This window comes from Vulpes lagopus, chromosome 1 (genome assembly GCF_018345385.1).
Source record: "Vulpes lagopus strain Blue_001 chromosome 1, ASM1834538v1, whole genome shotgun sequence".
NCBI classification, from domain to species: Eukaryota; Metazoa; Chordata; class Mammalia; order Carnivora; family Canidae; genus Vulpes; species Vulpes lagopus.
Window position 1 is genome coordinate 128,273,606 of NC_054824.1, and position 24,949 is coordinate 128,298,554.

Consider the following 24,949-nt stretch of genomic DNA (forward strand, 5'->3'; position numbering starts at 1 on the left):
TCCCACTTGGTTTACATGTGGAATATGTCCCTCTGCCCCCCCCCTCCACCTGCATCACTCCACATACTTATCCACATACCCCATTACCTCACATTCTTCATTCACTCCACATTGAGCTCTGGAGAGCAGTAGCTGTTGAGAAATTGTTCTTTCCTGAGCCAACTTTAGGAGTAGGAACAATGGGATTGAAAGTTATGATGAATCTTGCCTATGCCCAAAGTGCCCTAAATGGCCACAGTGTGTCAAAGCTTCCATGTGGGGATCCTGGGTGGCTCAGTGGTTTAGCGCCTGCCTTTGGCCCAGGGCGCGATCCTGGAGTCCCAGGATCAAGTCCCACGTCAGGCTCCCGGCATGGAGCCTGCTTCTCCCTCTGCCTGTGTCTCTGCCTTTCTCTCTATGTCTATCATAAATAAATAAATAAATAAATAAATAAATAAATAAATAAATAAACAAACAAATAAATCTTTTTTTTTTTTTAAATTTATTTATGATAGTCACAGAGAGAAAGAGAGGCAGAGACACAGGCGGAGGGAGAAGCAGGCTCCATGCACCAGGAGCCTGATATGGGATTCGATCCCGGGTCTCCAGGATCACGCCCTGGGCCAAAGGCAGGCGCCAAACCGCTGCGCCACCCAGGGATCCCAAAACAAATAAATCTTAAAAAAAAAAAAAACCATCTTCCATGTGAGATTTTTCTCTGGGTTAAGACTCCATGGTTGCCAACTATTTCTGAGTGTAAGTTCCCCCAAATCTAATAAATTCTGAGGGCCCCAAAGGGACATTGTGTGAACTTAGGCCCTGAGAGGTTCCCAAGCCCCAGAGGTCTGTTAGTTATATGATATAGATTGTTCCTCTCTCAATAAAGGAGCACATGCTCAAAGAAATGAGGAATCCTTGCGTGTGATGAGGGAAGCAGATCAGATTGAAATAAGTAAATGTAATTGGAGAAGTTGAAGCTGGGCCAGTAATTCTAGCTGCCAATTGAGAACCAATTTCTGTTATACAAAAATCTGCACACAACTTGGAAGGAACCAAGATGACCTTCAGTAGGTAAATGGATAAACAAAGTGTAACACATCCAGACAATGGAACATCATTTAGCCAGAAAGGGAAATGAGCTATCAAGTCACAAAATGACATGGAAGAACTTTAAATGCCTATTGCTAAATGAAAGAAGGCAATCCGAAGAAAAGGCTACATATTGTATCATTCTCGCTATATGCCATTCTAGAAAAGATGAAACTATGGAGACAATAAAAGATCAATGTTGCTAGGGATTCGGGAGAGAGGGGGATGAATAGGAGGAGCATGGACGATTTTTAAGGCAGTAAATCCATTCTATGTGACACATGTCATTAGATATTTGTCAAAACCATAGAATATACAACACAAAGAATAAACCCTAATGTAAACTATGGGGTTTTGTTAATAATAAGATATCAGTGTTGGCTTATCAATTGGAACAAGTATACCTACTCATGAATTGTGGGGTGGGCCATTGAGGGGGTGTATGGAAATTCTCTACACTCTTCACTCATTTTTTTTTTATAAACCTGAAACTGCTCTAAAAAAATAGTCTATTCATTTCAAAAAAAACACATTTAAAAAATTTCTAGGTTTTTTTCTCTGGATGATCTTCTCAGAGCTTTAACTAAGGACTTTTCTTGATCTCAGAGAAGACATAAAAACCTTGAGATAGATTGTCCCATTCAGGTGTTGGAAAGGCATCCTTGAGTAGAACAAAGTGGAGCCCAGAGAATCTATTTCAGTCACAACTGTGGTTTCCTCGCTGAAGGTTTGTGTGGCCTAAACTGGTAGAGTGTAGGTTAATTCCCCAAATCTTTCTCCATTTGTCACCTATAAAATGCAGATTAAAAATTATCTCTTAAGACTATTATAAGGGTGAAATGTGTGTTGCTTAGTACATAGCAAGCTCTCCACTGATGCTTGTTGGGTACTACTCTGTGCAAGCTGTGCACTTCTCTGGACCTCAGTCTTCTAATCTGTAAAGTGGAAAGTTGTACCAGGGGCTACTGAGGTACCTTCCAGACCGGACATCCTAGGTTTCTAAATGGGGCAGCTAAAGAACAGGACCTGGCTGAATGAAGGCAACAAACTGAAACTAGGTGTAATGAGCAGCCGTTTAAGGTGGGTGAGTGGGGGAGAAAAGGAAGAGATAGATACTAAGAGCTGGTTCTTTGTTAAATGAGTGCTTCCTACATCTTATTTCCTCTAATCCTCACTCTTATCTCTCCCTCTCTGGAAAATTCTCCACTCACCCAGCAGATAATCAAGACGGAGTTTGAACACAGAGCTGTCTGACCCAAAGCTCACGTTCTTTCCTCTACACCATGCTATCCTTATCTACATCTGGGAGACCTCAGTTTGTCTTCCATGTGGGGCAGGAGGAGGCATGGAGATTCTAGGACCAACTCACAATAGCATGATACTGACTATGGAGATGTTCTCTACAAAAACAGAACGTAATGAATCCTACTAATGAATAAGAAAAATCCCTACAGTAAATAAATATACAAATATCCCAAGTTCACAGCCACAATGATGCCCCAGCAAGATAGCAGTAAATGAGGGTCTTTTCTGTCTTTTCCAAACACCTCTCTCTCCTCATTCCCTGCTGATTCAGCAGCTCCAGCCCTAGAGGTAGGAGGAAGGTGGGATGAGAAGAATAGTTTTCCCAAATTCTAATGCTGAGACATGCCTCATTTTGTGCATACATCTCATTTTTCCTTGTAGCCCCCGCCCTCCCGCTTTCACTCACCTAGGTTGGCCCCCTGTAGACTTGAAATTGCAACCCTTACACATTCATGTCCAGATTATCCTTCTCAAAGGAAATCAACCGTTGTGGAAATCCCCAGATTAAACCTTTTTTTAAATACTGCTTTCCCAGAAAGTTCAAGCTCTAAATTGAAAGAACAAGCAAAGTCAAGTTGATGGCTTTGAATATCAAATCTCAGCCAAGAATCCAACCATGCGAGGTACCAGGGCTCCAATGATGTCCCCTGTTCCCCAGCTCCCAGCTGCTCCCAGCTGCCAAGCCCATTCTTCTTCAGAAAGTCACTGACCGGGGCACCTGGGGGGCTCAGTTGGTTAAACATCTGCCTTCAGCTCAGGTGGTGATCCTGGGGTCCTGGGATCTTGGGCTCCCTACTCATGCTCTCTGTTGCTGTCTCTGTGTGTGTATATCTCTCTCAAATAAAATCTTTAAAAATAAATTAATTTAAAAAAAAAAGTCATGAGCATATGCTGACAGCCTCAGAAGAAGGAAGGAGGCCACTTTCAGGCAAGAGTAGCCAGCACCACACAGCCCCCTCCTGTGAGCCCAGCTCAGAGCAGATTGGCTACCTCAGAGGTTTGGACCTTAATCTCTGATGTGGCTCTAAGAGCTGCACAGGAAAAGCATCTAGCACAACTGCAGAGCAAAACCAGAAAGCAAGCAGCAAGAAAAGCCAGAGTGGTTTCAAAGCAACTGTGCACCTTCCTAAATCCTGCACAGTGAGCCTGGGGACGTTAGGCTCTGCATGGTCCACAGGGTCCTTCTTCCCAGGATCCCCTCTTAACTGGCCTCCCTGCTAAGGGTGGAGCATATTGGGCTTGACTCAATATACCTTTTAGTGGAAGAGTGACCCTCCTCATTCTCTGCCAGAAGTACTAGCAAGCCACAAAACAGAGACACCAAACTCACAGGATGGACGAAATGGGGGCATAATAAGGGAGAGGTAGGAGGGGAACATTGAGGAGGTGAAGGTGTGGTCTAGAGAAGCAAAGATTCATGGAAAGCTCCCTCTCAATTCTCTTTCTTTTCCGGATCTTCAAATGTTCTCTTTTACTCTCGCCTCCACCAAAAATCTCCCTCTACAGAGCCTTCTTCAATGCTGCAAGCCAACATCGGCTCCTCTCCTTTTCCCAAGCACATTGGGCAATTTTAGTCTGAACTACCAGCAGAGTTCTTTATACCTGCTTCTGGTTTCAGATGTGTGGACCGGGGTCCTAACAGACTCTCCTGGAAAGAGGTTTTAGATGCTCAAGAGCAAAGTTATACTTGAAACTTCCTTTGCGGCTTCGCCACAAGACCTACATTGTTCACTGAACTTCCTCTGTGCGCTGTCGTAGATGGGGGCATTAGCAGAAGAAACCTCAAGAATTCCCTCCTGTAGGACCACCAACATGGGTCTCATAGATAGGGCAAAGGACCTGCCAATCCTTGGCACAAACTACTAAAGGTGACTGAAGTTGTTACGTCATCCAGAAAATGGGTTACCATTTGTCAAACACATGCATGCACATTTGATTTACCGAATACAAAGCCCTTTCAAGGCAATGCTGCCTTTTTATTCGCTTTTTATCATAGACCTTTTCCCCCCTAAATAGAGGTTCAAGTCCAAGAAATTTTTTTTTTTACTTTAAAAGAAAAAAAAAGAATTTCTATGTCATATAAGAAAAGGTTATAATCACTGAACCACATGCCAAATGCTGAGATTGCTCCCCAATTAGTCAGGCAAACATTCTGCTAACTGGAGCCCAGGGTCCAGATTCCCCATTTATGAGCTCAACCTGCTGCAGAGTCAGTTCCTTTGAATGGATATTTTTTGAGCCTGCCAAAGAGAAGCTTCTGAAATCACAGAAGCTCAAAGCCTAGGACAAAGTCTAAATGCTACTGATGCAATTGTCACCCTTGACCTATTTGCTGGGAGCTGCAATCTGAAGCAATACGATTTAACAGTTCTATTTTAGCTTACAATAAACAACAAGGCCCAGTTCCAATTGCTGTCCCTCCACAATGATGATTATTCAGAGTCCCATCCTTGCATGGCTGGGAGGAGGAGACCATCAAACCTCATCATATTTCCGAGCGTTAACAGGAACAGTGGGGCTCCTAGGCTTCCTTGATTCACTATGTCCACAAACTATCTGGAGTGATAGCCATTCAGCATAACGAGCCCCACTGAACTAAGTGGACACCACTTGAATGCCCTGATAACTACTTACATGTCTACATGTGTTGTAATCCAAGAATCAACTACCAAGTTAATTAACCTTCCAAGTTCTGACAGGACTTCTATAATTTATGATGGCAGTGATTGCATTCAGGGTAAAAATGAGACAGGTTTAAAAGAGTTGTCATATAGTGGTTCCTTCATCAGCCACAGCTGACTTATCTTCATCAGGACTTTGGGGCAGGTCTCAGAACTAAACAGTAGGAAGAAGGCCAACTGGAGTTATCCGTGACTCAAATAAAGCTATGGATAGATTCATTTTGTTTTTTTTTTTATGCAGACATTTGTCCCAACGGAAGAATTATAGTGTTGGCATGAATATGCATTAAAAGAATAGAAGTTGAGTTGTGTTCCAAGGGAATTGTATTGACTATACAGGCAGCTAATGACATGGTTTACTTCTCTAGAAGAATCAGCACTCATTTTCAGAGTGACCTTGTAGTTTAAACTCTTTAAATTGAGAACACAATGGACAAGCTCCTCTGCTGAATTCATAAGTAACTAAAACACAAAGACAAGCAGCACTAAGCCACCATCTGGGAAATTCTTTTGCCTGTTGGAATCTGGGTTGATCATTGTTCATGCACCAGTCTCCCTAAGTTACTAATATCTTCAAATAACTCCTTCTATATAGGTTAAGAGACTCTGACTCAGGGACGCCTGAGTGGCTCAGCAGTTGAGCGTCTGCCTTTGGCTCAGGGTGTGATTCTGGAGTCCCAAGATCAAGTCCCACATCGGGATCCCTGCATGGAGCCTGCTTCCATGCACGGAGCCTGCTTCTCCTCCCTCTGACATCTGCCTATGTCTCTGCCTCTCTCTGATAAATAAATAAAATCTAAAAAAAAAAAAGAGAGAGAGAGAGAGAGAAAGACTCTGACTCAATAGAACCCATATGTCACAGATTCTTTGCTTAACCTCTCTCAACACAGAACTTTGGCTAAGAGGTTCTTATTTGCCCCCATGGACACCTGGCCGAATGCATTTGTTTCTGAACAAGGTTGGAGGTCATTAAAGGTAGGAGGCACCTGGTCACTGGCCAGCCTTGCCCTTTTAATATACCTAGCTAGCCCTGAAGCTCTGCCCCATTAGCTGACACCATGAGAATTTGTGTTGTTGTCTTTGTGGGTGTGCAAAGAGCCGTAGAGTACTACATCTCCAATTTGTGATCAACTGACTAAAAAAAATGTATCTTATAAAGAAAAAAACCTGAAGTCTACAAAAGTTAAGTAACTTCACCAAGGCTACCCACCTAGAGGGTGGCAGATCTGCTAAAGGAACCAGACTCTGGACTCCAAGGCCCAACCTCACTCCTGAACGTGAGTTATAACCAACTTCAGGGCACATCATAAACTATCTGGAGATCTTGTGAAACCAGATGGTTGGGCACCCGCACCCCCAGAGTTTCATATTCAGAATGTCCGGCGTGATTCCCTAAAATTTACATTTTAGTAAGTTCCCAGGGAATGCTGCCACTCTTGGTCTGGGGCCACACGATTTTAGGAAACACTGGGTGCCTGGGTGGCTCAGTTGGTTAAGTGTCTGACCTCAGGGTGTTGGGATCCAGCCTTGAGTTGGGCTTTCTGCTCAGCGACGAGTCTGCTTCTCCCTATCTGTGATTTCTCTCACTTTTGCCCTCCATCAAATAAATAAATAAAATTAAAAAGAAAAAGAAAAAAAGATCTAGGGTGTGAGGTAGGGAAGAAGTTGCTCCTCTGACCCCAAAGACACAAAAGATTTATCTAACAACTCAGAATAAAGCAGTTTATTCCAGTTTCCAAATCTGCTCTCAGCTAAGGAAAAAGTGAAGTGAAACTATCTTCTAGAGTGCATGCTCTCGAAGCAATCCAATGTCAAGGGAGCAGCCCATCAGGCTGAACCACAGCAAAGGAGTTTTGGAGTTGAGTCTGTCATCAAAGATGCAGAAATGAATCCTCAGGCAAATACAGAAGCCAGATTGAGGTCCATGGAAAATCACTGGGGTGGAGATGGGCCCAGGTGAGCAGGCTGGGGAAAAAAGGTGCAGGAAGGAACTCAGGAGCTCAGACAGCCCAGCTCAGGCTGGCCCTTGGAACCAAGATCATGGACAAATGGCAGTTAGATTGTTTAGCCAAGATCAGAAATGCCAAATGTCAGCTATAGAAGGAAAGCAAGTGTTGATTCACTGAGAAAAGAAGCAAAACCTAGCTGCAATTGGAAGTGCTCTCATCCATTTATGGAATCATTCGACAAGTGTTTATTGGGTATTTCCTGTGAGCCAGGTCCTGCATGAGGGCCTGCAGATGCAAAAAGTAAGGGGGCATTGCCTCTTCTTTCAAGGCACTATTGTTTCCGGCAAGAGAAACTAAGTACCAACAAGTCTGAAAAATGTGTAAATGTTTAAGAGAGGTAGAAAGCACTTCAAGGAGAGGAGTAAACTTCTGCCTGGGAAAAACCTCTGTTTCAGGCTTTTGTTGCTTTTATCACTGACAAATGTTAGTTGACTGTGGAGTTCCAGCCTCGAACCTCTCACTGTTGTTAATGGTGATCCGTGACCTCCAAATGCTGGAATCCAACCCGAATGCTCGTGATTCTGAATCTCCAGCACCAGGCTGATTCCTGCCTCCAATCTCCGCACAAGCTCCATCTCCCAGGCTATTCCCAACTACTAACTGGACAAGGGCGCCTGGCTCTCAACCCTTTAAACTTGATGTGCCCCCAACTAGATTCACCTTCTTTCATATTTCTAGCTGTAATAGTGAATAATTTGATCATCTAAATAACCTCCCAAGCTAAAGTCCTCCAGTCGTCCTTGGCTCTTCCTTCTCACTTTCCACCAGAATCTCTTAATTTTACCTTCATAACTGTCTTTCATTTTGGCTTTTCTCTCTGTGACAGTGGCCTTCATCAGTACTTCGCTAGGCTCCCAAAAACTCCCTCTTCTCAGAAAACTTCTGCCTCAAGCCTCACCCTCTACACAGGGTTTCTTTCCTCTGGGAGCTTTGTTTGTCCCATCAGGCAGTTAGCAGTCTGAAGGAGAATGGTCAAAGAGGGAGTAGAAGGGCACAGGTTGACAGGTCACAAGAACTGCAGTGTTCAGCCGATGCTTGAAGAACCACAGCAATACATAAAGGTGGAGAAGAGCTAAGCCCCGGCTATCTCTGAATACCACACAAAGGATATTCAACTCTATTTGGCTGGCCATGGGGAGTGAGAGAAAGCTTTTGAAGAGAAATGTGATGTAATCAGAGGGATGCATTAAGAAAATTAGTTTGGCAGGAACTTATAGAAAAGATTCTATGGAAAATGGATGAGCAGTGATGTTGCTGCAGAGCCATCTGAACAGGGTTGACCTTGAACTGTCTCTGCCCTCTGCCTTTAGATGTGCAAAGGCTCTCGGTCCAGAAATAAGACCTTCAGTTTACTACACTGGTATTCTTATTCACTGCCTTTTGTCTTTCCGTCAGAGAGACACTCTCTAATCTTAAGTTATCTCTGCATCTTCCTCAACTCCCTTTCACTCTGGCATCCCCCTGCTTCACTCTGTTGAACACTGACCCTTCCTTCTAAACCAGTGACACCACACAGCCCGATTACTATGGTAACATTGGAGAAGGTCAGTTCTCCACGTGAAACCCAGCTGGCCTTCTCCCTCAGGGGCATTACCTGGGTGAATCTGTCAATTCACATGGGCCAACCAATGTCCAAAGTCAACTCTGGGCATTCCAAACCACTGTTTCATCTAAAATCTCAGAGATGGACTTTTGGTGACCAAGCTCACAAACGCTGAAGCATAAATAAACATTTCAGTGTAGTAATATTCCATAACAAACCCAACAGTCACCCAAGTTTGGGAGGTCTTTTTTTTTTTAATTTTTATTTATTTATGATAGTCACAGAGAGAGAGAGAGGCAGAGACACAGGCAGAAGGAGAAGCAGGCTCCATGCACCAGGAGCCCGATGTGGGACTCGATCCTGGGTCTCCAGGATCACGCCCTGGGCCAAAGGCAGGCACCAAACCGCTGTGCCACCCAAGGATCCCTTGGGAGGTCTTCATAGCACTCTTCTTTACCTCAGGGAGAGTCCTGTCCATAAAACTACAAATCTTCAATCCAAACAGCCAACAATAGTTTCCTTCCACTACTAACCAATCCTGGGAATGACTGCCATTCTCTTTATGTAAGCTAGTAAACTCCATTAGATTGCAGCCCAGGGTTGCTAAGCTGGGGCTCATTCTGTCTCTTTGGGTTCTTAACGACATTGTGCATAAAAGTTAAAATAAAAAATTAGAGGATTACAAAGGAAGTCAATGACATTGAAATGATACTCCTGACCAGTGGCCAGTGAGCTTTCAAACAGCCCTTCTAGGGGCCGTGAGTTCCCTAACCTCATGAGGCAGAGGGCTCCAGGCTCACTATAATTGAACATCTTGGGGGACCTGGGTGGCCTTTTAAGTTGCTTATAATTTAGTTATTAAGAAAATATATTTGCTCTTTTGATGAGAAACAGCATCATTATAAAAATTTTCAAAAATTATTAGGTAGGTTTATGTTCTTGCTTATAAGTAAAACTCAAACTTCTCAAGAAAGCATTGAAGAGCTTGCACAATCTAACTCTGAATTGCATTTCTGGCTCATATCCTTAGGCTTACATAATCCACAATCCATACAGTAGACACTGTCTTCCTCTTCATTCTCAGGCCATACCTGATACTCTTCCACTTGTGCACTTTTGCTCACCCTTGTTTCCACGTCCCTCTGTCCTAACAACTCAGTGCTCAGACCAGCTCCTTTATCCTTCACAAATTAGGCTCCAAGGGCCCAATAAAATCAGAAATAGCAATGAGAAATATAACCAAACACTTATAGCCATGTCTCAGTATGTCATGGCTGAAACTCCCAACCCATGTGTAACAGGTGGAGTATACAGGATATATAGGAGTGGTCCCCTCTACCCTTGGAGTTGGCAGATAGAGCTTGGGGAGCTGGGTTCACTAGGCTCATCACCTCCAAATGGAGCAGACTTTTCCATTTACCCTAAATGCTGTTCTTGTAGGAGTGGAAAATTGGGTGAAGCACAGCATCCAGAATCCTCTTCAGTCCAGACTTTATCAGATTCCAGGCTCCAAAGTTCCTCCTAACCCCTCCTAACCTGCTTGCTCTGTTGTCTCCATTACTGTTCCATTGCCTCATTCCTGCTCTTAGTCTCTCTGTCTAGCCCTTTAAAACTGATGCTTCCAACAAACTCTATGGTTGGTTCCTAACCCTGGATTTCAGATTTTCCTCCATTCCATGTATTACTAACTTCTCCTTCTGCCCTGTCCAGTTGAGGTTCTCAAATGCTTCCTTACTTGTAGGGGCCAGGAATCACACATACTGCTCCTTTTCTCCGACTTAGATTGTATTTATCTTAGATGATAAGCTTAAATCTCACTTCTTACAGAAGCTTTCCGTGAGCCTGAAAATGACTTCCTCCTTCTCTGAATAATTACCTACTTCATCAGCTATTTCCCATTGAATGACAAATATATTTTCTTAATAATTAAATTATAAGCAACTTTGAGGGAGTGCCTAGGTGGTTCAGTTAAGCATCTGACTTCAGCTCAGGTCGTGATCTCAGGGTTCTGGGATCCAGCCCTGGGTTACACCCAGCTCCCTACTCAGCGGGGAGTCTGTTTCTCAGCCCCTCCCCTTCCGCCGACTATCTCTCTCTGTCTCTCTCAAATTAATAAATAAATAAAATCTTGTAAAAAATTTAAAAATAAAAATAATTAATTATTTAATTTAATCAAAGCAACTTTGAAACATGTGCTTCTTGATATTTCTCATGGTGATGGCTAGCACATGGCACACATGCAAAAGATGCCCAACAGTTGCTTGTTTTTTATTCAGTTGATGAACACAAAATATCCCTATATTAGTCATATTTCCAAAATTGAAAGATATATACAAGTCACCAAAATATGGATCCTGATCCATGGATCCTGGATGATGGCTTTAAGCTGATTCTAAGCTGAGATGGGCAAAGACATAAAATCAATTGACTAAGTCTTTTTTAATTTCACCTGGTACAATTGACTCAAACCCCAGGGCAGTCTCTTGGTGAACTGAGCTACGCCATCACGCAATCACAAAGACATGTTTGGAGAAGAAAGTAATCTGTTCCCTACTACCTTTCCAGCAGGCCATGCCCCAGTTTTTGCTTATCTTTCACAGGATATGGCCACATAGGCCCGTCCAGGTGGCATGTAACCTCAGGTCTGTTTTGCCATACCAGCTTCATGAAAGCTACAGAGGAAAACAGACAAACACAAAGAAAACCTGCCAGCTAGATAAGGACCTGGAATCTCCTCTCCTATCTATACCTCTCCCCATCATAGGTAGAGCTTGGGTGAACTCTGAGTGGCTCTAGAAACCAAAACTCTAGCTCCATCTAATAACTACTTATGGATAAAATGCTTAACAAATGTGTGATTGCTGAGACAGATGTGGACGTGGATCCAAGCATGGGTGTCTTGACTTTGAATCATCTGAGCTACTAACAACATGTAAATTAAAATCTCCCAGATAGAGATGGGGTCTTGGTGTGGGGCCAAGGCTGCTATGTTTGCTGATGTAGTCCCCAAAGATGGCAGCCTGCAGGATGAGAGCTGTGGAACAGTCTTATACTGGAGACTTCCCAATCATTTTTCCTAACTAGGCTAGGCAGTAAGATTCAACCATGAAACTAAAATTACAATTCATAAAAAATAAAATGTGGTCTAATGAACATATCCCAGCTACAGTTGGCCTTTACCTGCATGACTGTCCACATGGACAATGAAAGAAGGGAAGACAGAGGAAAAGGCTTTTTAGTGTTTGTTCAGCAAATCCCTGAGGAAAGACACGCCAGATGAGGTAGACACAAGCATTATGAGCACAAGAAAAACATACTCAATGGTGAAGAAAGGAAAGTTTTCCAGGCTTGTCAGTAGTTTAGAAAAAATGTTTTCAAAAAATTAGTCAAGTTCCTTTGCAGTAAGTAATTCCTTGCTTACTCAGTAACCTTCTGACTATTAATTAAATTGGTATTATGGTTTTAAAATGAGTCTTTTATGATTTGTTTACCTTTAATCAAACCCACAGGGCTTATTCATCTTGAGAGGAGCTAACAGAATTGAATTCTCCACGCTGCAAAGATCCAGGGCCGCCCACCCCCACCCCTTCCCCTGAGACCCAGTCCAAGTATTTGGCCAGCCAACTCTCCACTAGACCTAATCAGCTTACTTGCAATAATATTAATAAGCATTTCAGGATTAACAGATCACTGGCTAGCTGTTCACATGCACCTTCAGAAACTAAAGAAGAAAAAAAAAGAGTTAACCTATTGTACTTCAAAAATATTAAAAATAAGTTTGTTCATTGTAAGGGAGAGAGCAGAAGAATCTTAAATTAAGAGCAGGCCTGAGTTGCTTAATAACCACTGCATATTCTTTTTTTTTTTTAAGATTTTATTTATTTATTCATAAGAGACACAGAGAGACAGAGAGATAGGCAGAGGGAGAAGCACAGGTTCCCCACGGGGATCCTGATGCTGAACTCGATCCCAGGACCCTGGGATCACACCCTGAGCCGAAGGTAAACACTCAACCACTGAGCCACCCAGGTGCCCACCACTGCATATTCTGTAGGAAGAGGAAGAATGTTATCATCAAATTAGTGTATTTTACCTCAATTAAACATCTATGCTATAGTCCCATGGTCAGAATGTGAGGAAAAACAATATTTGGCTAAGAAAAGACAGATCTGCAGCATAAATGTTTCAATAACGCACCTTCTGTTTTCTGGCAATGGATCCTTATTGCTGCTAATATTTGCCCTAGAGCCTGGTTTCTTAGGACTCCAGGAATGTGGTGACCTTTGACCTTAATTCATCGCACTTGATGGATCCCATGCCCCATCTTTCTAGAAGAGCTTTTACACACTCAAATAAACCTGGGAAAGGCAGGCTTTCTTATCTTACAGCGTCTGTGTTTATCCATGTGACTCTCAGTCATCAGCATAGATTGCCTCTCAGGCAGGAAATATTGGACCTTTCTTGCCTTTGTCATTGTTCTGTACAAGTGTCCCTTTGACCAAGAATGCCTTTCCACTCCTTTTCTCTTCTTCCTACTTGATCTTCTCTCACCTAAAGAGTGCTGTAAGTTTCTTCCCTTGAACTCTCTTAAGTTAACTTTAGACTATTTGCATTTGATCTTTAGGTGTCGGCAAAAAATTTTCTCTTCTTTTTCTGTTAAAAATAACCTCTATCTCTGTAAATTTATCGAAGATTCAACAATCAAGTGCAGGATGTTCCTTGTAGTCTGAATGACTCCACTTTCCGTCCACCTCCTTGTTTTGTTCATATTCAAATTTTATTAATGATTTCCAGATCAATGACTGCTTGGAAGGCAAGCAAGTCAAAGTGGCCAAGAACAAGGCTTGGAGGGCACACTAATGCAGTGAATTAAAGGATCAACTCAATAGGATGGAGGGGGGATGAGATGATAATGATAAGACATAAATATAGGTTCCCATATTTAGGTTAAAATTTATAAATGATAACCACCTGAGATAGCATCTCATACCTGTTAGAATGATGATCATCAAAAAGAAAAGACATAGTGTTAGTCAGAATGTGGAGAAAAGAGAACCCTTGTTCACTGTTGGTGGAATGTAAATTGGTTCAGTACTATAGGAAATAGTATGGAGGTTTAACAAAAATTTAAAAATAGAATTACCATATGATCCAGGATTTCCATTTCTGCATACATAGCTGAAGGATATGAAAATAGGATATCAAAGAAGTATCTGCATTCCCATGTTCATTGCAGCATTATTCATAATAGCCAACATATAGACACAACATAAGTGCCAATTGACCAATGAATGGATAAGTAAGGTTGATATGTAAATACATTGGATTATTATTCAGCCATGAGAAAGGAGATCCTGCCATTTATGACAACATAGATTGAACTTGAGGGCATTATGCCAAGTGAAATAAGCCAGACAGAGAAAGACAAACACTAAGTTATATCACCTATATGTGGAATCTAAATAAAAAAGGAAAGAAAAAAAGTCAAACTCAGAAACAGAATGTAGAAAAGTGGTTGCCAGGGCTGGGAGGTGGGAGACGTAAGATGTTGATAAAAGTACAAATTTCAGCTATAAGATGAATAAAGTATAAGGACTTAATGTAAAACATGGGACTTTTGTTGGTAACAGTATATATAGAACTGAAATTTGATAAAATAGTGGAACTTAAATGTTCTCACACATAAAAAGGATAAAGGGCACCTGGGTGACTCAGTCAGTTAAGCATCTGACTTTGGCTCAGGTCATGATCTCTGGGTCTTGGGGTCAACCCCCACATCAATCCCCATGTCAAGCCCCACATCCCACTCCATGCTCAGCAGGGAATCTGTTTCTCCCTCTTCCTTTACCCCTCCCCCGTGCACCCTCTCTCTCCCTCAAATAAATAAATAAAATCTTTTTTTAAAAAAGATAAATATGTGAGGAGATGGATGTATGAATTAACTAGATGGTGGGAAATGCTTCCACAATGATGTATGTATCAAATCACCACAGTATGCATTTTAAATACCTTAAATTTTTCAAGTATACCTCCATAAAACTGAAAGAAACAAATAAAATAGCATTTATAAATGATAAAAGCATAGGGCAATGAATAATATATGGTTATTTAAGATCACAGGGACCAACAGGTCACAATGGATAGTGTTATGATGAGGGGGGGCAGTCATAGCTACTAAGGTACAAATGCTCTCAGGGTACACCATTGACAGTGTAATGCCTTTGCCAAGGGAAATAATGGTCTCAGTGTCCTGTGTGTTGGCCTGATCCCATCTGGGTCATGTGTTCCCATCAGAGCATCCCATTTGAAGAGAAACAGTGTCCCATGGGAATATGTCAGAGGAGAAGTTCTGGGTGATAAGGTTCCAGAAACTGTGTCTGAAGACGAATTATTCAAAGAAGTGAATGTCTGTTTGGCAAAATAAAAGACAGAAACAAACAAACAAAAAAATCCAGCTGCCATTCACTATCTAAATGGCTATTGGAAGACCAGCAATGGCTAATCTAAGTTTCTAGGAGGCCAGGCAGGAACATAAATGAGACAAAGGAGGGCATGTATAAGGAAACAAGATTGAGCCTCATAGTGCCACTAGAAATGTCACCTAGCTTCAGAGCTGGAGGGATGCCTAGTGAGTTGTGACATCTGAGAGTGAGAGCCCACTGTCATGTGTGAATGTAGGCCTAGAACTGCCATCTTTTCTGATTTTTCAAGAGAAGCCAGAAACCCAAATTTTTATGCAACGTGTCTCAACTTTTATTTTTAGCAACTATTTCAGAATATTTAAAGAAACATTCCCCAGCCCATACATTCCATATCTATGAGCTGGTGGCAGCCTGGGAGTGCCAGTTCATAATGTCCACAGAAGACATTTCTAGGTTTCAACAGAATGTACTGCTAAGATGGAAGATTGACTTGGGATATGAGAGAATTTTCAAATATTTACATAGTCAGAACACAGGCTTCCCATCGAAGTTCTGAGCAATGGGAACAAGTCAAGAAAAAATTGGATGACAATTATAAGAAATGTTAGAGAAATGGTTTTCTCCATAACAGAGATGTTGAGCCAAATTATTATAACTATCCTTGACACCAGAGCAGTGGTTTACAGTTTACAAAGAGCCTTTATATCATCTCATATTAGAAGTAACTAGAGGGACGCCTGGGTGCCTCAGTGGTTGAGTGCCTGCCTTTGGCTCAGGCCTTGATCCTGGGGTTCTGGGATTGAGTCCTGTATCAGCCTCCCCACAGAGAGCCTGCTTCTCCCTCTGCCTGTGTCTCTGCCTCTCTCTGTGTCTCATGAATAAATAAATAAAATTTTTTTGAAAAAAGTAACTAGGAAGGTCCTTTGAAGCAAAATATTAGATATTTCTATTTTACAAATGCGTAAACTGACTATCTGAGGTATTAAATAACTCAGAGGAGGTCATCCTGGAAACGGAGCAGCAGAAGTAGGAATTGGGTGATTGCAGCTATCTATCTCCAAACTCAAAATTCTTTCCAATGCCACTTCAGAGTCAGACCCTAAAGCTCTAAGATTCCAATTCTAGCTATGATCAGAAATGGATTTGCTCATTGTTGTTTCCTGTGATTCCCTCACCCTCCCCAAGTCTTCTGCACATTTCCATATTCCTGAGATGCCTCCCTGTCCTTCCACTGCTCCCTGAAAGCCTTTGTCCTTCATAATCACTTGTCAGCTTTCTTTCAGCCTGATTCTGTCAGCGACAGGAATATTCTCCTAGCCCTTACTGCTCCAAACTGGTCTTATCCTTGACATGTACTTGTTCCAAATTTGTGTCTATCTTCTGCATGTCTCTGTAAGGACAAACCTGTTTTGATTAATCTATGAACAAAGCTACATATATGCACGTGCTCATACAGCCGAGTTGATGCTTGATCAGTGAATCATCAAAGAGTGATCATTTCTGGGCATGTATGTTGGGAAGAGGGAGGGAATCCACTGTCAACCATAACTTCTAGTTCTCACAGTCATCTCTACTTCTAGAAATTTGGATTATGATTCTTTTAAAAAAAATAAGCTCTAAGCCCAACATGAGGCCCAAATTCACAACCTCAAGACCAACAGTTGCAAGCTCTATTGAGTCAGCCAGGTGCCCTGGATTATGATTCATGAGATTTAAAAGCCAGGTGAGCAGGCTTGTTTCTGCACATCAATGCAGGAGAAGCAGTAAAGAATATCTAGTTCTCTTGGTGCCTGGATAGCTCAGTAGGTTAAGTAACCAACTCTTGGTTTTAGCTCGGGTCATGATTTCAGGGTCATGGGATCAAGGCCAGTGTTGGGCTCCACGCTCAGTGCAGAGTCTCCTTGAGATTCTCTCTCCCTCTCCCTGTGCCCCTTTTGCTTGCACTGTCTCTCTCTCTAAAATAAACAGATAATTTTTTTTCCAAAAAAAGAATATCTGGTTTTCTGTATTTCAGGTTCTTTAATGCCAGCTTGAAATACACCATTATTTCATGGGTTGAGATGAGACTTGTCTGGGAAGAACACAAAAATGGTGGAGAAATTGCTGTGTAAGCAAGGCTTCCAGATGACTTAGTTTGGCTAAAACATAGGCTTTTTAAAATATAAAGCACTGTCAAGTGTTTCTCTTGTGGACTCCTGGACATACATCAAGTGCAGTGATGTTCTCTAATGCCCTGTATTTGGCCACGTGAGGCCAAATGTCATTCTGTGTGAAATAAACTATTACAACTTGCATCTAGCATCTAAAATGAAAGACAAAATGTACAGAAAATGAAAAAACACGCAGAGAAATCAGTAAGGGAGAAAATACATAGAGATATACCCCAAGAATGCTGCTGCCTCCAGCCAAGCAGGGAGAAGAATATTTGTGTTTGGTCTTGTTTGTTTTGTCTTGGCAATCTAGCGGGTTGATGACCTGTTAAGAATAAGAATATTTCATAGAGCTAATGTTCCTACACTCTAATCTCTCTAGGCAAGGTTCATATTTGTGTGAGTTACTTATTCTCTCTTTGTTGACTAAGTCAATAATCAGAATCAGCAGGTTTGGAGTTAGCTTGGCAGGGATCAGCCCCATGGCTTGGGAGAAGGGAGTATAAAAGCCCCACAGAGGGGGCGGCTGCCACAGAGGCCCTGGTGTTCTTGACAGGATGGCTTCTCATCGTCTGCTCCTCCTCTGCCTCGCTGGACTGGTACTTGTGTCTGAGGCCGGCCCTGCGGTGAGTGTTTGATTCTGTGAAGTCCTTTTGTATGATCCTTATGTACACTAGTTGAGGTGGAAGTGACTTCTTTTGGCTCTGCCAGCTGGCTTTTGTTGCTAGGACAAGGGTACCCAGCATCAACTCTTAAATCTCATTGATTCAAACCTCAGACTGAATCAAGTTCTGCAGAGCTCACTGAACTGAGGCTTGGACCCTGGGTGCTCCCTGCTCTTGCTTTGGTGCCCTGGCTTTACAGTGCCTGGCTCCTCCACTCCATTCCCTCAGCGAGATGGTAGAAATAAAGGTGTGATATTCATGAAGCCACCGATATTATGTTTTCAGAAATGCATCTTTTCATAAAGCTTGTTTCTTTTCAGCTAATCTAAAGGTATTGATTGATTGATTTTTGCAAGGCTTGGCAGACACTGTTCTAATCAAATACCTAACTCTTAAGTCCTCTAAAAGAATTAACTCATACTATAAAATGGCCCATGAAACAGTCTGACATTATTTTGCAGCCAGTGAGAGGGAATTACTACAGCAACAGCCGACTAGAATGCTCTCGGGGAAAAACTAACTATTTGGTCCTATGGCACATTATACCTTTTCAGTAATTCCACTCAAATAGTGAGGCTTAACAAAGCAACTCTTCTCAAAGGGCCTACTTTCTCCCTTAAAATTCGTTATACACGTCCCCGGTCAATTGTAGCGTGTCTGGAGACAGAAATCAGCTTTGCTGTGGAAGCAATCATGTCTGGTTACACTGAGAAGGGGAGCTCGTTAACTATCAACACTTGCATTGCTGGAAGCGGAATTGGCATGTACTTTTTACCTTGTTCTAGATTTCTAGCACCATAAAGAATAGATCCTTTTAGGGGCACCTGGAGAGCTCAGTTGGTTAAGCATCTGCCTTCAGCTTGGGTCATGGTCCTGAGGTCTTGAGATCAAGTCCCACATCGGGCTCCCTGCTCCACGGGAAGCCTGCTTCTCCCTCTCCCTCTGCCTGCCACTCCCCCAGCTTATGCTCTCTCTCCCTCTGTCAAATAAATAAATAAAATCTGAAAATTTTTTTAAAATGAAAAGAATAGATCCTTTCCCTCTTATCACTTTTGTTGACCTCTTTCTGGCCTTCTCTATGCCCAGGGCACTAGTGGACCCAAGTGTCCTCTGATGGTCAAAGTCCTAGACGCAGTCCGAGGCAGCCCTGCTGTCAATGTGGCCGTGAAAGTGTTCAAAAAGACTGCTGATGAGACCTGGGAACCCTTCGCCTCCGGGTAAGCTGCCCAACAAATCCGGACATGGGGTCTCATTCTAACTGCTCATTCTCCTGCCACTTATTAGAGAGAGTGGCTCACATCATTCACTGAAGAATCTTCAACGAAGTAGACTGGAAATGCAGGCAGGGGTCAAGTAGGTGGTGCAGAGGATGCCATCTTCTTGCTTTGCCTCACTTCTCTGGAAGTGCCCAGAATGGACAGCCAGCCAGCACCCCCTCATACTCTAATAGTGCTTCCCCTGCCTTCTTGGGTCACAGACCACTTTAAGAAGATAATGAAAACTATGGTCTCCATGCCCAGAAAAATCACACACACACACACACACACACACACACACACACACATACATATAATTTCAGAAGTGTCACACATTGTCTGGTGCCCTCACATAACCCTTAAGCTGAGCGTCCTTGGCTTGGAATTTTAGGGAAGATGTACAACTTGTGCCACTTTATTAATGGCAAGAAAGGAACTGAGGGACAGGTCAACAAGGCACCTGTCTGTAGTTTATCTGGATCATCCAGAATCCAGCACTTTCATCCAACAAGCACTTGTGGAGCACCTACTCTGTGCCAGGTTGGAGGCTGTTGCACTCCATAACAAAAGGACACAGACAAGAAAGTCACATAAGCAAAGCATGGCCACAGACCCATCACCCAACATCAGGTGCGACAATGCCTTCTCATCGGCCATTTCACAATTTTCAGAATGTTTTGCCCCCTCCCTTAGCAAGAATTTCAAAGAAAATGCACATTAGGGAACCGAAAACAACTAACTGGGAAAAAAAAAATGAGCAGCCAAGAAACCCTCAGCTCCAAACAATACTGCTAAGTGTTGATGTCTCCAGGAAGGACAATGTCTGTGGGTTTTAATTGAATCCCAAGAACCACATTATGATTCTTCACCCATCACCAGGAAGACCATTTTCGTTAGTGTGGTTTCAATTGCGTTTTTATTTGTGAATTCATTTATGTTTATCTAAAATGCCAAGCACAATGTGGAAAGTACTTAAGAGAATATTCTAAGCAAGAGATAGAATGAACACCTAGAAGTATTGAGATGTTCATGTGAATCTTTTTTTTTCCTTCTGACAGACAAAAAGAGAGAGAGAGAGAGAGAGAGAAATTAAATATTTTCTTCCTAGAAAAGAAGAACGGTGGAAAGGCAATGATCTGAGTTAGTAAAGAAAATTACCGTTTCTATTTGTCAGTTTTTGAGGTCTAATGGACAGCAGTTTTTAATGTCAGCAATGGAATACAAGTTGCCTAGCTATTTTTTTTAAAGGAGTTGCCTCATATTTGTTGTTAGTAAAGTGTTACCAAAGAGATGAAATATATAAATAATAATTTCAGAAACAGGTTCCTGGTTATACTTTGGGGCTCCCCCTGTGAGTACAAGTGATACTGCCTCTGAAAGACACCCTCACATCAGGGGGGAAAGGAGTCAGACCCTGGTGCCAGAGGGACTGAGAGGCCAAGCGGCTTGTGGCCACTTCCGAGGCCTAGTAATGAACCTTCACCCAAAAGCCAACCCTGGACTGCAGTGACTATTTTTGAAGTGAAACATTATACCCCTACCTCTCATCCTAAGAAAAATGTACAACGAGCTTTTTGAAACATTTCTAACAAATTTCCTGTCAGTTGGTTTCAGTTACTAGGATTTCACCTTTCCTTCCCTCTTCCTTTCCTGAATATGTATATTTATATGTATATTCCCCCCACATATACACACTGCATATATATGTCGTGTGTGTGTGCGTATGCGCGCGCACGTGTGCGTGTGTGGTGTTACCTTGCCGTGGCATTCAGTACCCCAATGCCTAACTTAACTTGTAATTTTGTACCTTCTAGGAAAACCAGTGAATTTGGAGAGCTCCATGGGCTCACGACTGTTGAGAAATTTGTAGAAGGGGTATACAAAGTGGAATTAGACACCAAGTCCTACTGGAAGTCACTTGGCATTTCCCCGTTCCATGAATATGCAGAGGTGAGAGAGTAGAGACACTTGAGTTGCTTTTATTATTTTTGTTTTGTTTTGTTTTGTTGTTAATCCCAGGCAGTGGTCAGTCTGCACATCACACACGCCATGGAAATGTCATAAGGATGGCACTGAACTAGCACAGACTCTCTTTTCTGTTTCTAGAGTCAGAAATCTGTAACACGCTGAAAAGCAGAGTTTATTTCTAAGTGTGGTGGAAACTCATTGAGTAACATGACTTGCATTTACATGATGCTCCTTATTATCTTCTTTACTTCCACTGACTAGGAATACTTACTTGCTGAAGAACTGTTAGTATGTTGTATGACTAGCAGCCCTCCAGACCCTAACTAGGGTGTTACAGAATAGAACATAGAGGCGCCATTTTACTTCTCTCAAATCTGATAAAAACCACTTCACTCCAAAACACATCTGGCTCCCAGACATTTGGAGAAGTGATTTGGGGTGATGCATATACATTAGCAAATTCAAAATAATAACAGTAACACAACAGATAACACTGGTTGAGCCTACACCACGTGCTAGACTGCTGTCTTTTCTACACTTAACGTCCCCAATCTTCCTCCACAGCCCACTGGGGTGGGTCCTCATTTTTTCATCCTCCTTATACGGGAGAAGAATTTGAAGCACCAAGCAGTGAAATAACTTGCCCAAAGTCACAGGCTAGTAAAGGGAGGGGTACAAATAATTACCAACAGGGCCCAGGCTGGGCTTAGACTCAGGTGTGTTTCAACTTTCCTCTTGTAAGAAGTCAGGCCAAAAATAATCTTAATAAAGCCACATTTGTAACCCTTGGTTCACACTTTATTTTTTGCTTATGAGGTAGTAGGAACCTCCAAGTTATACACAGGCCCAATCGCAGTGTCTTCTCCTTGTCTGTAGTTCCTTAAGTCATTTAAAACATATGGCTGTCATGGAAATAGAATCCAGACATGCTGGTCAGAGTTAATGATCATATAATCGCATCAAAAATAGCTCAGCATGACAGGGAACCATCCTCTCTGGCTTAGGCATGGATGAGACTTTCAATTGATCAAATGGTTCTTTTGGTAGACAGTGTTGCCAGAAAACCACAGGGGCCTGTTTGACTTCTGAGGCTCACAAGTCATGCAGGGAGAGGGCGCTCCCCATCTACCAAGAAGCTCGCTTTTGGCTGCTCCTCCTCAATGAGGCAGCAAGACAAAGAGCCTAGCTGAGATTGTGCAGGGCTTGGAGGTGCCTACCATAACACATCCACCCCTAGAGGCTCAGCCTCGGCCATAGATCCAGGATCAGCCTCCTTGGAACCCTTGTCTTCCCTGGTCTCAGGCTAATGAGAAGATCATACCATCCAGGCCGTGATGCTCCTATTCATTAAATGTTCGCTTCCTTGTCTGTTACTTACTTAGTATTCGCTCAACTAACATCTTGAAAATAAAAGCCTTCTATGTGTCCAACACTCCACTAAATGCTAGAAATTCCTAAGTGAAAACACGCTTCCACCCTGGAGGTAGAAGGGGAGGCACTGATGTCAGACCTATTAGGTGGGACTATCAGCCCAATGGATATGGGGAGTGAGAGAGAGAGAGAGAGCAGATGCACAAGAGTGAGTCCCACTGTCTCAGCTCAATGGCTTGTGCTGGCGGGCTCAGTCATGAGTTCCTCCCTGCCAGCTTTTTCCCATCAAGACTTCCCAGGCAAGTGCTCTCCTTCTGTATTAGCCAGCTCCTCCTTTGCCAGTGACCCTGGTGGCCCTGCTATACTGACTGAGGGAGTTAGGAAGTTTCCTGTGAAACTAGTAGTCCTCTTAACAGGATTTCAAGCAAAGATTATGCCATATACAGTTTTGAGGAAGAATCAAGTGGGGCTGGAGGCCAATGTAAATATTAGACAGGAGAAGCTTTCCCTGGATGATTCTAAACACTTGGCCTTTAGCTTTTTCTCCTTCAGAGATTCTTAGGTGATTGTTACCTACTCTTGCCCTAATATTATTTTTCTTTTCAGTATGATTCAATCAGATCTTTTTCTTCTCCTGTCTCCAAACAACCAAGGTTTCCTTTTTCCATATTAGAAACAAAATGTATTTATCCAGGATGTGTCCAGAGCTCAATCCAAGGCCTGGATGCAAAAGAAGTGAAAATTAAAGACCTCCTCACTGTCCCCCATCTCTCTCCTGAACCAGGTTCATCCCTACTTGTCTCACTCTGGCACCTGGACTATCCCAGTGCCTAAGTCTCAGAAAGTCTACTAAACCTGCCTGATGATTAACTGGAACAACACTTTGGTCAACAATTTGTACAAATAGAAAGCTCGAATGAGCTCCAACCCATGTGTGTCTATTTCAAAATTCCCACACAATCTTCCACACTCTGCTATTGTAACTAGAGCCTTACAGCACCTTTACCCCATATTTCATAGCTTGTTATACACATAAAAACATACTTGTTCTTCATGTTAAAAAATGCAAAGGAATAGAGAGAGAAAAATCTCTGGGTTTGGAGATAGGAGCCTTAACTTCTAACCTTGCTCTGTCCTATATAAACTTGGCCCAAACATGAACTCAGAGGTCTGGTTTACTTATCTATAAAATGGGAAGAATATTTCCTTTCAGTTCTACAATTCTAGGTCTCTGGTGTCGGATGGGAATAGCAGTCACCATTCTTCAGTGTTTGGGTCACTGGGCACCAGTTACTACCTCTTCTTCTTTTTCTAAAACCAAGAAAATGGACAAGAGCATTTAGGTTCTCTGTGATTTCCCTCAGTTGGGCTAGGGCCACCCTGGTTTCTAGTGTGAATTTGTAAAAAAAAAAAAAAAAAAAAAAAAAAAAAAAAAAAAAAAAGAGAGAGAGAGAGAGAGAGAGAGAGAGACCTGATATAGGTATAGTAAAGAAATCTTGTACGAAGGGTTGTGCCAGGCACCCATGGAGTCTTACCAGCATATTTGGATTTTTGCCTTTTGTTAAAACTGTTCCAGAGATAGAAATCATAAAATAAAATGGATTAAATTGGCATGGGACTTCCAGTGGTCTCTCTCTCAGTGACTCACATTTTTTGGCTCTTTGCGAAATGGACCCTGTCTGTGCTCTCTCTTAGGTGGTGTTCACAGCCAATGACTCTGGCCTCCGCCACTACACCATCGCTGCCCTGCTCAGCCCCTACTCTTACTCCACGACAGCCCTTGTCAGCAACCCCAAAGAATGAAGGACTCCTCCTTTGGTGGATTTGAAGGAGAAAGGGCAGGATTTTGTGTAACCAGTAGTATTCCATTTTTATTAAAGCAGTGTTTTCACTTTATAAGCTATCCTAGAAACTCGGGCAGAGATAATAAAACATTCCTATTAAAGCACTTCCCACTTCATTTGAACTTGCTTTTTTTATTTCCTGGTGGTCCTTTCAAAAAAAAAAATCAAATTTTATTTTTTTATTATTATTTTTTTAATAAGTATTTTTTTTTAATTTATTTATTCAGAGAGAGAGAGAGAGAGAGACTGAGAGGCAGAGACACAGGAAGAGGGAGAAGCGGGCTCCATGTAGGGAGCCTGACGCGGGACTCGATCCTGGGTCTCCAGGATCAGACCCCGGGCTGCAGGCGGCGCTAAACCGCTGTGCCACCGGGGGTGCCCAAAAAAATCAAATTTTAGAGAGAAGCTAGGGAACTCAAAAAAGTCTCTGGCTGAATTCTGGGGGAAGTCTCAATTCCCAGTGTCTTTCCAGCTAAGCACATATTCAACATGGTCTGCAGCCATTAAAAACACAAACTCTGAAAAAGAGAAAGCTTTAGTTTCCTCTAACCTTCAGTGAATAGCAAAAGACGAATGCTGAGGACCCACTTCTTTATTCTGTGCATTCCTTTTAAGTGCTTTGCTGATTTCAAGAGCAGCTCAGTTGTACAGGGACAGACCTGTAGTG

At 42.4% G+C, this 24,949-nt stretch overlaps 1 protein-coding gene across 1 annotated transcript; it reads left to right on the forward strand.

Annotated features, from left to right (window-relative positions):
• The first annotated feature begins 17,650 nt into the window (after nt 1-17,650).
• On the forward strand, nt 17,651-24,386 carry TTR (transthyretin). Its single transcript, XM_041741879.1, has 4 exons — nt 17,651-17,804; nt 18,930-19,060; nt 20,914-21,049; nt 24,134-24,386. Exons 1-4 carry the CDS (start codon nt 17,736-17,738, stop codon nt 24,239-24,241), a joined length of 444 nt encoding a protein of 147 aa, XP_041597813.1. The 5' UTR covers nt 17,651-17,735; the 3' UTR covers nt 24,242-24,386.
• The last annotated feature ends 563 nt before the right edge of the window (nt 24,387-24,949 follow it).

What these genes read in the sequence shown, in the direction of transcription:
- TTR (XM_041741879.1), top strand. Translation starts at nt 17,736, where the DNA reads ATGGCTTCTCATCGTCTGCTCCTCCTCTGCCTCGCTGGACTGGTACTT. An exon ending in TGTCTGAGGCCGGCCCTGCG is followed by an intron (nt 17,805 to 18,929) that starts GTGAGTGTTTGA and finishes CTCTATGCCCAG; the next exon opens with GGCACTAGTGGACCCAAGTG. An exon ending in CGTTCCATGAATATGCAGAG is followed by an intron (nt 21,050 to 24,133) that starts GTGAGAGAGTAG and finishes GCTCTCTCTTAG; the next exon opens with GTGGTGTTCACAGCCAATGA.